A 13,217-nucleotide genomic window follows, 5' to 3' on the forward strand; every position below is an offset into this window, starting at 1 on the left:
AGGGACAGTCCTACACCTGGTACCTGCAGAGCAGGGGCAGGGCAGTGCCACGCACGGGATGTCACCCACACACCCATCCTGGTCCCTGACCCTCCCTCACCACAGCCTGGCCAGTGGCCTAGGAGAATTAGCTTCCTTCAGTAGGAAAACCCCACAGAACTGTTAGGACAGCTGCACCTGGGCACCTGCAGGCCCACACTGGACACTGGCCTTGGCTTTGGGCTCCGTGCTGGTTCCACCCAAGCACTGACCGCTGGAACTGCAGCCCTGGCCCCAAGCTCTGGCCTCAGCACAGCTGGCAGCCCTGACTGCCCCCCAGAAACGGCGTAAAAGCTCTCTGCTGAATGAAACAAAGAAGCCAGGAGTTGAATCTTTACCTTTTTTAATCAAAAACATACTCTGTTACAGAATTTCAGGAAAGTTAGCTACAGTATATTATCCACAAACTAGGTGTAATGAAAAACATACAGGAAGCTACAAAGGAACTACTGGGAATTCTGTTGACCGCTTATCAAAAGGCAACGGCTGCAAAAAAGAAATGCTTAAAACTAGGCTTCTGAGCTCAAAAACCCCCTCACGGTGAGTTTCGGGTTATGGGTACACACAGCTCTCAATCCAGCTGAATCATAACTCTGTAGTGCTACCAAACCTCACCAAAAAGACAGAAAGGGGTACCGGAGCAGGAGAGCACCAGCTGGCGTTGGTGCGCAAGCCCTGCGAATTTGGGAGCGACGCACCACCCACGAGGTGCAGCAGCAGCCAACAGAGCCAAGCCTCTGGGACGCTGTCGGTGGTGATTCTGCTCTCACCGGGCCTCGCCAAGTGACACCTCCACAGCAAAGTCGCTCTCGGGGACCTCAGCAGCCCCACGGGCAGCAGCTCCGGGTCAGCACGGTCACAGCCGTGGGATGAGTGCCAGAAACTCACAATCGAGGAGAGATTTGGGGTGATACAATGGAAGCGGGTGTTCAGCACCCAGCTCCTACAGGATGGTGGAGGAGTGCTTTCTGCCAGTTCAGTTTCCCTGTCTGGGGCCAAGGAGCTGCATCGGGGCAGGAGGGCCCAGCCCAGTGCTGGTGAAGAGCCCAGGCGCCTGCGACAGGCACCGGAGCAGCACCGGTGCTCAGCCAGGGAGGCGCGGCTGGGACCGGCGGGGGCCTCTCAAAGCCTGCCCTGACAGCCCCTGAGCAGAGAGCACCGTGCGGCTCCAGAGCAGCCGCTCTGGCGTGCGCCTGGGCGGGCTGGGAGGCAGCAAAGAGGATTCCTCCGGTGAAGTCTGAATCCACTCGGAGGAGGAGCCCATCCGCCGAGTCCAACCGGTGCCATTAGGGACGGGACCGGCAGTCCCGGCCGCTCCCTGGAGCGGGACAGCCCTTCCCAAGGCGCGGATTCCGTGGGGAGGAGCCCCGAGGTGTCTCCCAGGAGAGCACCCCGGGGTGTGGGCAGTGCCCGAGGGTCCGGCAGCGCAGCCACGCCGCGGGGCTGGAGCAGGAACGCCGCGGTTCCCGGGCAGAGGGCGGGCGGCCCCTCCCGAGCCGTGGGCGCTCACAACGAGCGGGGAGGGCTCCGAGGGGCGGCTCAGGCTCCAGGCTGCTGCTGCCCTGCCTGGTGACCGGGGACAGCGTGGTCACCGCAGGGCAGGCCCCTCTCCGGAGAGCAGCCGCGTCCAGAGCTGCTCCTGAAATGTTTATCCCACGGCCAGCCCTACAGGGCCCCCAGCGCAGCACCCTCACCAAAACAATGGAAGGAATGGTCATGTCTCCTTCCAGGGGATTCCGGATGGAATTCAGTGCTTCCAAAGCATTCCAGCGGGAAGGTTTCCTCTCCTGCATCTCCAATGAGCTCACTGTGAATGCCCTCACTTTCCCTTTCCCAGCTAACAATGACGGGAATAAAGCCATCTAAACCTTCCGGGGCTAATCCCGGCTCGCCAGCGCACCGAGTGAAATCACAAAGAGTCCAGCACAAAGGGGTTTTTGAGGGTGAGGAAGGCGGGGGCAATTGCTCCATGGAAAGGACGGAGCGGAGCAGACACGGGAGCAGGGGGCAAGCAGCGGGTTGCAAGCTGAATAAACACTTGTTGGTTACCTGAATGTGAGCGATTCAGAGCTGAGGAGACACAGCGCTGGCGTCCCTGACATCCCTGCCTGCAGCGCACTCGGGGATGGATCACCACAGCTGCCAAGGAGCTGCAGCTCTTTTCCAGCTCCCAGACATAAATGCAAGCCTGTCAAAACCTCAATGTCTGCTGCTGCCGAGCGGGTTCCAGCCCATTATGTGCTGCCTTTTATGCCTTGTCATAAAAGTACAGAAGTTAATTTAACAGCATATTAAAAGCTAAGAATAAGATTGTCTCATTTTTCTTTAGCAGCTGCAATTGCATCCTTTTGGGAACTGCTTGGTGGAGAAGATGAATGCCTTCTCCTCTTTTACTGCCTCAGATTCCTCCTGATGTGCACACAGTGATTTCCTGTAATAAACTCATCAGATACCACTTTGTTGTTCCGTCCTGAACGTTCTGGGCCATCCATGTACTCCACTGCAGGTGGAGACCTGCAAAGTATCTGCAAAAAGATCTAGCCTCAGCGAGTGAATCCTGCAACACGAGCAGGAGCAGCAACAGGCTGGACCAATCCCTCCCTGTTCAGTCCAAGCTCGGCACAACCAAAACATCAGCGCGGGGGGCAGGTTTCAGACCAGCACCCGTCCAGCTGAGCACCCTGCAGAGCTCCCAGGGCGAGCAGGGGACAAGCCCCAGCCCAGCCCAGCCCCTCCCAGCGCTGCCCCAGCCGGGCCAGCAGCCCCTGAGCGTTTGCGCGCCCCGAGCCCCGCGGCGCAGACACCCGGAGGGGAGCCTGGCAAGCAGGGAGTGCCCTCAGCTTTTGGTTTCTGGGTCAAATCAAACCGAGCTGCTGCTTAACGAGCTGCCCCGAGGATGTGTCAGAACCCTCCACTCAAAAGGGTTCCTCAGGAACAGGGAGCAGCTCCTTGGATCGTTAGGGAGAGAGCAAAGCCAAACAGCTGCAGAGCTAAAGGCTGGGAGAAGAGCAAACACTGCCTTTCCCAAAGATCAGGAGGCTGCCACCTGAGGGGAAAGAAAAAACGATCTCATTAGAAGTCAGCCTGAGGAAGGCAACAGGGAAAATAACGAAAATGCTGGAAAACTGACCCATTGGTGGCCATGGCTCCACCCCCAGCACAGAGCAGTGCCCCTGGCTGCCTCCGCAGGAATTCCAGCGTGGGGGAAAAGCAACACCCAAGCACTGCCACAGCCTTCTACAGGTTCCTGAAACCGTGCAAGGAACTCGGCAGAAAGCCCCCGAATGATCTCCCCAGGATTTCTGCTGCTGCTCAGCGCTCCAGCTGTGCTGCCAGCGCTCCAAGGGCCTCCTATGGAGGCACGACCTGAACTCGCGCCGCAGCAGAAGGAATTCCTGCTCCCTCCTCACGCCCCGTCCCAACCCAGATCTCCTCAGGACACGCTTTTATGGAGGAGCAGTGAAAGCAAGAGAGGCTGGCCTTGTTTCCTGGCAGGTTTAAACCAACAGAAACTGCTGCCACGGTTGGCTGCTGCTGTCCTGGCTGAGGGAAGGGGTCCATCGCTCGGGATCGATGGCCTCAAGGTGCGGAATTACACATTAGGAGCACACCGCATTTTTATAAATGAGGGTTTCCATCCTTTTATTTGCACTACTATCTAGAGAGAAAGCATACATGTTGTACCTGCGGTACAGCCGATACGTGTGCATGTTCTTCTACTGCAAATTCTCTACACAAGGTCATTGCCCATTGATACAGTCACCGACGGCAGAGGGCTAAAGTAACCAGGAGGTATAAAAACAGGTTTGCCATCTTGCCCTGAGTGGAAATGGTGAACAGATACAAAAACCGAGCCCTAAACACCGATGGGTTACCATACATCGTTCCGTGGTATATGCAAGTAAAAAGAGCCATGCAAATTTATCTGTAACACCTGACAGGGGTTTTTTTCTTTTTTGAGCAAAATCATAGAAGTCAGTAGTAATCATGAAAATACGTTCCTGCCATCAGGCACTCATGATGCAATTCCAGTGGCAGCTTTGCAGGATGGGTATTTCACGTTAAACCAAGCGCCAGCACTGAAAGCATCCGTTTCCTTTAGTGTTTTAAAACTCACGTGGCTATATAAATAAAAATCTAGGATATCTTTTTTTTTTAAAAACTAGTGAAGTTTTTGATCAATGCCAACAACGTATGTGTCATCCCCTCACTTTTAGGCAGCTTCTACATTTTAATCTGGAAAAATCATAACACGACCATCAACAAAATAAAGAAGTCTTCTGTTAACTACTGTTCCCTAAAGAGAATATCACAAATCAGTTGGAATTTTAAAGTCGCTACAAGGTAAATGTTTTTAACTACTAGAAGGAATTTTCAGATATAAATATATATATAATATATATTCTGCATACAAAAGGCTCCTGTGAGGCTGATCACCAAGATGCCACAATAGGGAAGGAGAGTTTCAAAGGGAACAAACCCAATACTGTTAAGTCTCTATAAAGCATTTACCTTCCACTTTAAGCCCTGTATTATGACTACTGAGTTCTGAAAATAACTGAAATCCAAATTCTGCATGTTCAGATTCTTTCTGCTAAGAGCAAGGCGGCAAACACATTTTTAAAACCTGTTTTTAGAAGATTAAGCAGAACAAAAGTAAAATATATCTTCAGGTTATAAACAGAACTGTATTTTACAATCCAGCCTCCTCAGGACACCGGGCCCGCAGAGCAGCAGCAGGGTCTCAGTCCAGGGGCTGGGGGTCTGCGATGGGCATGGTGTGCAGCACTTCGTCCAGCAGCTGCAGGGCACGGTGCAAGTGGATTTCAATCCAGCACGGCGTCTCCTTGATGCTCTGCCTCGGGTAGTCGGGTCCCCAGCCCTTCACAAAACTCATCCTGAGAATGCACAGGCGGCGCAGGTCGTCCACGCCGATGCCGGCAGCCGCTGACAGACCTGCGCGGGACAGGGGCCGGGTGAGCCAGCCCGCACCCGCTCCCCGTGGCTCCCGCTCGCCCGGCCAGTGCCAGCGAGCACCCGCTCCCCGTGGCTCCCGCTCGCCCGGCCAGCGCCAGCGAGCACCCGCTCCCCGTGGCTCCCCCTGGCCCGGCCAGCGCCAGTGAGCACCCGCTCCCCGTGGCTCCCGCTCGCCCGGCCAGCGCCAGCCAGCACCCGCTCCCCGTGGCTCCCGCTCGCCCGGCCAGTGCCAGCCAGCACCCGCTCCCCGTGGCTCCCGCTCGCCCGGCCAGTGCCAGCCCGCACCCGCTCCCCGTGGCTCCCGCTCGCCCGGCCAGCGCCAGCCCGCACCCGCTCCTCGTGCCTCCCCCTGGCCCGGCCAGTGCCAGCCAGCACCCGCTCCCCGTGCCTCCCCCTGGCCCGGCCAGTGCCAGCGAGCACCCGCTCCCCGTGGCTCCCGCTCGCCCGGCCAGCGCCAGCGAGCACCCGCTCCCCGTGGCTCCCGCTCGCCCGGCCAGCGCCAGCCAGCACCCGCTCCCCGTGGCTCCCGCTGGCCCGGCCAGCGCCAGCCAGCACCCGCTCCCCGTGGCTCCCGCTCGCCCGGCCAGCGCCAGCCCGCACCCGCTCCCCGTGGCTCCCGCTGGCCCGGCCAGTGCCAGCGAGCACCCGCTCCCCGTGGCTCCCGCTCGCCCGGCCAGCGCCAGCCAGCACCCGCTCCCCGTGGCTCCCGCTCGCCCGGCCAGCGCCAGCCCGCACCCGCTCCCCGTGGCTCCCGCTCGCCCGGCCAGCGCCAGCCCGCACCCGCTCCCCGTGGCTCCCCCTGGCCCAGCCAGCGCCAGCCCGTGCGGCCACGTCCCCGCTGCAATGAGCGCAGCACTCAACCTGCGTGCCCTGCAACTTCCTCCCTTCCAGCATTCTGCAGCCTTGAAAGGGTGCTGAGATACAAAACTGTCTGTAGCCAGAACTGGGGAATGGTTTGGGTTGGGAGGGGCCTCAAAGCCCATCCAGTGCCAGCCCTGCCATGGGCAGGGACACCTTCCACTGTCCCAGGCTGCTCCAAGTCCCATCCAGCCTGGTCTTGGACACTGCCAGGGATCCAGGGGCAGCCACAGCTGCTCTGGGCACCCTGGGCCAGGGCCTGCCCACCCTCACAGACAGCAATTCCTGCCCAATATCCCACCTAGCCCTGCACAAAGCAGATGGGATGAAACCCAAATGCTTTACACGATACAATGCACGTAAACCATGCTGAGGAAATCCAGTCACAAAATGCTTATTTCTGAGGTTTACCAGATGTAAGAACCCAGACTGGGCACCTGCAGGAAGCAGGATTAACAAACAACACCACTCCCAGCTTATAGAACAGAGAGATAAATACAGCTGGCAAACCCCAAATCACAAGGATGGCTAAGATAAAAAGTGAAATATCTCCCTCAAAATGCCTTCAACAACTCGTAGGACAGCTGAAGAGAGGCACACAGCAACACAAGGAATCCCATGGCACACAAAGCAGCCTTGAGACATGTAAGCACTTACGCTTCTAAAAGTACTTTGGAACAATTTCAAGAGCCCAGAATTTAGGAACTAAGAAAACACGGGCCAATAATAATAATAATAGTAATAATAATAATAATAAAAATAATAATAAAAAAAGAGAGGGAGAAAAAAACCACCCTCGGTCTTCCTCAAGAATCTCAGTAGTAGGTGTTCCTACACCTAGTCAAGGACTCTGCTGCCCAGTAGTCCCCGTTGTTTAGAGTAACATTTTATGAGCTCAGATACAACGATCATTTTCAAGCGGAGCTCTGAGCAGCCAGAAGTGCCTCTGTTCAGAGTACCAGAGCGCTGTTTGGCCTCGCACACACGAGCTTTCCGCCGCGCTGCAGGACCGTGAGCAGCCACCTCCACGGGCAGCGCTCCCCGGGGACTGCGGAGCGAGCCGGACGGGCCAAGGAGCAGCTGCCGGCCCGCGCTGCTGCGCCACGCCTGTCCGGCTGCAGGGGTCAGCCAGGGCTGCTGGCCACCCGTGCCAGCGGAGGCAGGAAGGAGGTCAGGCTGTGCTGTACTCACTGATGGCTGGGGCGATCCCCCCCACGGAGCCGGGCCCCGGGATGTTGCCGGCCACGGCGGCGGCCTGGGCGGCGGCGGCGGCCTGGGCGGTGGCCGCCTGCTGCTGCATCTGGCGGTGGCACTGGCGCAGGTCAAACACCTGTGGGACACCCACACAGCGAGCGGTTTGCAGCTGCCCGCACCAGCGAGAGATCAACCGCCCGGCCCCGTCCCCTGCGCGCCTCCGCTCCCCCCACGTGGCTCCCACCGCCCCGCCTGGGCAGGAGCAAACCTGCCCCGACCAGCTTCGTTTCTAGCAGAAATAATCCATTAAAGTGGATGCTTAGAGATTCTTCTCATGATGTTGCCACCCCTGGCAATACCGAAACCTGCCTAAAGCAGCACCTCGTGTGGATCGCTGCCTGAAGGGTGCTACAGGCAGGTTAAATCCCTGCTTCTTTGTTAAATCCCAGGATTTCCAGAAAAATAGGCATATAAATAAAAAAAAAAAGCCAAGAGGTCCCACTTTACTGCACTGAAGTATGATAGTCTATCTGAAAGAAATACCAATAACTGACAGGTCTGAGGCTGCAGGTTCCAGGCTGGTGGCGTTTTGTATCTTTGTGATCACTAAACTCTGTTTGCCACTAACACACGCACAGGAACTGTTCTCATATTGGAAAGCTCAAGCACAGAGGTCGCGGGGTTTCCTTCACCTTCACTGCACAACTGATGGCTAAAAAACAAACCACTGCAAACCTCAAGCAGTTTAATACAATATTGGCTTTTTACGAGTGTGGCTTGTCCTGCTTAAGTTCAAAGTCTGTCAGAGGCACGTCCAAGTGAGAACCTCCGCAAAATGATTGTTTCCATGCAGCTTTCTCTGACCTCTGGATCACTCCACGTTCATGACACTTCAACATATGCCTGAAACTTCTGCTGCATTTGTATTTACTTTCACAACTCTGCTCTTTTCGGAGAAAAGAAACACATAACCTACGCCAAAAGTTTTAGCTGCAGTTAATTTAAACCTGTTAGGCTAAAAACACAAAGAGCTGCTATCAACATTGTTTGTGATGGAGTACAAAATTTACTTTCATAGTACCCATATGACACCTTCGGTTTAGAGTAGTTTTCAGAAGTCATTTTTAAGTGACCTACAAAAGGAAATCGTTAGGGTTTTTGAAAGCAGAGTTCCATTTACTTCAGTGCCTCCATAGCCTCTGCGACACTTCTGGAGCCAAACACACAGAGCTTCCCCCAGGATTTTCACCTGGGAGCAGCAGACCCACCTTGATATATGCACTTGGGTAGATCTTGTGAACAGCATCCCCCGGGGCACGCCCCGCCTCCCTGTCCAGGTAGTAGCTCTGCACGAAGACGGCGTGGTCGCTCAGGCACCGCACCCACACGTCGCCCTCGCCCTTGCACTCCAGCTGCACCCCTTTGCCTATGTGCAACCTGGGGAGGGAACAGAGCCACGGCTGTGTGCGCTGCGAGGCAGCCACCACAGCTCCCCAGCACCCGGGCACCTGGCCCGTACTCCACTCGCACAGGGGTTTGAAACCGCCGCTGTTACCTGGGGCGTGAGTCAGTATCCAGATGCACAGACCTGTGAAGCACAAACCCACCTGTGCCGCTGCGTAAAGGTTTATGGGGAGCACAGGAGGCGGGAGCAGCGACACCTGATTAGCTACCCCCGCACCCAGCACAGAGCTGGGACACCAAACGCGCTCACTCCGACCCAAGCATCAAGCCCCACGAGTACTTTTTCACAGAGAGTCACTCGGGAACATCCACAAAGCCACGTTCTAGCGCAGAACCGTGTGCTTGTTTGGACAACACCACAGCGAGCTGACACTTTGATTGTCACAGTGCGACATTTCTGGAGACGTGGAATCATTTTCTTCCGTCTCCTTTCGAAGACGGGTGGAAAAAAGAAAAGCTGCGAGATTGCTTCAGTTCTGTGTGTTTCCACTTCAAAGGGAAGCATAGGCATGGCGAGAAGGAACAAAAACCCAACAGCTCTCTCCCAGCCTTCCCTTGCTCCTCTGACAAATCCGTGCACTGCAGCCACTCTCACATCCACACTGTGGTGTGGAGAGCCAATACTCAGCCTGCATACATAATGGCACGAGTTGCTAATTTTGTCCCCGTGGCACAGCCCCGGAGAGCAAAGAAAAGCAACTGCTACCAAGCCCGGCAGGGCTTTGTGACAGAGCTCAGCTCTGAACGCACCGCAGGAGCGGCCCGGAAAGATACACCCCGAGATAATGCCACTGGAACAAACAGATCCTGCTTGGCATTTCCAAAGGGAGGCAACACACGGAACACAACATATTGTCAAGTTCCACAGGCAGCCTGGGGATACCTTGCTCTCTCGATGGCTTCTGTTCTGTGCACGTTGGACAGCTGGCCCAGGCAGAACCGGTCTCCTCCAGAAGGATCCACATACCCATCCACAGTGACAATGGGACAGCTGGAAGGGACCTTAAACGTCTCCCCGACTTGCACGTCCATTTCAAAGTACGCAATGGAACACCAGTACTCTGGAGCTGAATAACAGGTACAATTAGCTGCCTGAAAGGCACAAAAAACCTGTAAAACCATTCCAGACAATCAATTCTGCATCTGCATTTGTCATGCAGAGGAGAGTGTGCGCTCACACAAGCATGTTCTGATAGACAAAGATGTGTCTGCTAGTCCAGAAAAGTACAACATGCTACAGCAAACATGGGCTTGTGTTCATTCAAGCACAGGCCAGTGCTTGAGGTTTTTGTACTTCAGATCTTTCGGGTTTGTGTACAGTTTATAATTCCAGTCAGATTTCATAAGCCATCTGCATTCCTACAATTCACGGTCCCAGCTTCAGCACACACAAGTAAAACACGTACGCCTATGCACGGCTAGGCTGGCACAAACTAACTCTGGAGCAGATCTGGCTAGAGATATCAGGGTAACCCTTCCTAGGTGAAGGCAGCTCTCTCCACCCTCCCTGCAGAGAAAACTGGGTTTGGAAAGCAGGACACCGGGGAGAAGAACATCAAAGATCTCACAGCGATCTTGTCTGTGCACAGAGTCAGGGGCAGCATAGAACAGGGGTGTTAACTGAGGGAGCAGAACAAAATGGCATGGTCTGAAAGCAAGGAGGCCCTGTTAACATCTCTTACGTACTTGAAGAAGAAAAACTGGCTACAAAGGAAAGACGGCAACTGCAACAATCTAGCTTCTGAGGAAAGAGGACCCTGACTCTCCCTAAAGCATTCCAGCGAAACCCAAACACCCACATGGGCAGTGAAACCTGACAGAGCACACCGTGATTTTGTACGCGAGTGCCAGTTGTTTCTGTGCCACCTGGGAGCAGCTGGGCTGTCAAACCTCCTGGCTGTTGTGTGCTACAGTTCCTATCTTTAGACACCTCAAAGCCTGAAGTCGCCACAAGCTCCAGTCACTGTGGGTTCTGGGGAGTTCAGCACCTTTGCTGCCTGCAAGGAGCCATTTCCACAAGAGGAGAATGCAGCTGGGCCTTGCTGGCTGGGGAGCACAAAACGAATCATGGGATCCCAGAACGGTTCGGGTTGGAAGGGACCTTAGAGCTCATCTCATTCCAAGCCCTGCCATGGGCAGAGACACCTTCCACTATCCCAGGCTGCTCCAAGCCTGGCCTTGGACACTGCCAGGGATCCAGGGGCAGCCACAGCTGCTCTGGGCACCCTGGGCCAGGGCCTGCCCACCCTCACAGACAGCAATTCCTTCCCAAGATCCCATCCAGCCCTGCCCTCTGTGAAGCCATTCTCCCTTGTCCTGGCACTCCACCAGCCCTACAGCTCACTCAGAGAGGGAGCAGCAGAACAGGACAGGACCCAAATACAACACCCTGGTAAGCCAAGGGGAAGAAGGGCTTTCCCCCTCACTCAGTCCAAACAGCAGCATCCGGCAGCACACCTGCTTGCCTTAGGAAACCGTTCTGATTTCAGTAGAAAAGAATAAACCCAGATGACTCCTTTCAGGTTTTTTATCCTCAAATAAATACTCCCATCTGCGAGGACTCAATGGGATGAAATCAACAAAGTGAAAGAGATACTAAACAATGTGAAATAAAATTCAGCTACAGTTAAGTCCACCCAGCAGTTACCAACGATTTCATTCCTGACACCGCTGTAGTAACCGGACAAAAAACAAACAAGTTTAACATTGAGGCTTTTCAACTATGTAGCTCTGCAGGGAACAGTGTTACTGCTGTCAAAAACAAAATATCACCTTGCACCTGCACAGAGAGAGCGGCTGCTGCGGGAGCGGACCATCTCAGCTCCCTGAACTGCGACAGCACTGGAGACTCCTGCACAGCTTCCACGCAAAGGTCCAGAGCAGAACTCCAGCTCCACAACGCCGGGAAGGACAGGGCCTTCTCTTCAAGGTGTCTGGCTGTGCTCACTGGCTGCTAGGCTATGGCTGCTAGAGGGGCTTGGCACGGCCTCAGCTCCACCGTGTCCTAGGCAGGCAAGAAGCGCCGCTGCGGGCAGCGCGCAGAGCCGAGGATGGAGCCACCCACCCCCGGGCAGACACCAGCACAGGGCTGCTTCCAGGGCTGCAGTGCCTGACCTGGGCATCTGAACTAAACTCAGTTCACAGCTCGTGTCCCTGCTCCCACAGAGATACCCAAATTCAAAACAGGGTTTATCACAAGGTTGCTCTCCTCCTCACAGTATCAGCATGCACCTCCCACAAGGCTGCGTTCCACGTTAGGTTTTACTCACCAGGATGATTTGATATAGGAGGCTGGAATGCAAGTTCATTGTGAACTGGCCCTTTAAAAGAAAACACACAGTTTGTTTTACATGAGCAAAAACAAGGTTTTCTTTCCTAAACTGCTTTCCTGCGAGACCACCCTCCGTTAGCTTCATCAATCACAAAACATGTTGTCCAGCATGCTGTGGACTGGATCATCAGAAACAAGCACTGAAGATGGAAAAAAGCCCCGGAGAACATGTTTTCTGAAGAACAATAAACTGAATACGATCTTGGAACCAGATTATTCTCCCCCCTTGATGAACTGGGTCCCCCAGAGGCAGCAGAGAACAGGGAGGAAAGACTCAAACATAGGATTATAAGTAACAGCAGCTTTTGCAACAAGATGTCAGAGCAGGCACAGCGTGGGGAGGTGTCAAAACACGCGGCCCCCTCAAGCGACAAATGGCAGCAGCCAAGAAAAGCTCAATGTGGCATCACCAGCCACTCACAAATATTAATTCTGGAAAGACACATGCACTGAAAAGCATTTATAGCGTATCTACAGCACCACTAGTGCTTTTTACATCCTGCTATTCCCGACAAATAACACAACAAATGAAGTGGGATCCTAACAGAATGAAGGAATGAATCTTAGTAACTGTGTCTAAACTACAGTTTTATTGACAGAGACAGGCTGAAAAGTCATTCTAAGGTTAATTCACAGTATACTCCCCCCTCCACTAGCAACACCTGCTGCATACAGCTGATCTATATTAGAATACATATTATATATTCTAATATAGAATATATATTATATATTCTAAGATAGGGAACATTCTAATAAAAACTCGATTAGAAAATAAAGAACTGTTCTAGCTTTTTGCTACAAAATTTAGAAATCTTTTATTTGTGTGGGTGCTGTTTTTTCCACTACACTCTTATAATGCATTTACTGTGCTACATCCCTACAACAGAAGCTTGCCCACTTTTTTATCCCCATCCCATCTCCTGTATAATAAAATAATAGATTGTTGTCCTATTTCACAGCTGAAAAAGATTTTCAAGCTTGTGTACTAACGCACTCATGAACTGACAACAATTTACTGCACAAGGTTTCACCAAGTTCTTTTAAACTGTCAAGTGCGCACGGACGCACATCTTCCAAAGCTTAGCATGACTTCAAAGCCTTGAAAAAGTAAAAACGGGCAAGAATTTCCAACTTTCGAAAGAAAAGAGCACCCAAACACCAGATTGTGAATCAGCTTCCTTTAGCACGGGAAATGCTTAGTACAAGGCTGCCAAGCCTCAGAGGAGAGGCTCAGCAAGCAGACGCTGTTTTGCCAGGTGTGGCTGGACGTGCACCACACGTCCCTGCAGCCGCCCGAGCCTCTGACGGCTGCTGCTCCAGCAGAGGAGAGCCCCCACTGAGCTGCCAGAGCAGA

General features: G+C 53.9%; 1 protein-coding gene across 4 annotated transcripts in view; it reads right to left on the reverse strand.

The window, feature by feature from the left end:
- Positions 1-365: 365 nt before the first annotated feature.
- The window catches only part of SMAD4 (SMAD family member 4), a 29,052-nt gene continuing 16,200 nt past the window's right edge, over positions 366-13,217 (reverse strand). For all 4 annotated transcript variants that reach the window (XM_032095229.1, XM_032095228.1, XM_032095230.1 and 1 more), the window contains 5 exons: positions 11,802-11,852; positions 9,416-9,599; positions 8,337-8,505; positions 7,066-7,204; positions 366-4,995 (listed from right to left, as the gene is read on the reverse strand). In XM_032095229.1, the coding sequence (XP_031951120.1) occupies positions 4,784-4,995; positions 7,066-7,204; positions 8,337-8,505; positions 9,416-9,599; positions 11,802-11,852 (755 nt within the window). In that variant the 3' untranslated portion in view covers positions 366-4,783. The remainder of the gene's footprint in view (positions 4,996-7,065; positions 7,205-8,336; positions 8,506-9,415; positions 9,600-11,801; positions 11,853-13,217) is intronic.

The sequence above is a fragment of the Corvus moneduloides genome, chromosome Z, assembly GCF_009650955.1.
Source record: "Corvus moneduloides isolate bCorMon1 chromosome Z, bCorMon1.pri, whole genome shotgun sequence".
Taxonomy (NCBI): domain Eukaryota; kingdom Metazoa; phylum Chordata; class Aves; order Passeriformes; family Corvidae; genus Corvus; species Corvus moneduloides.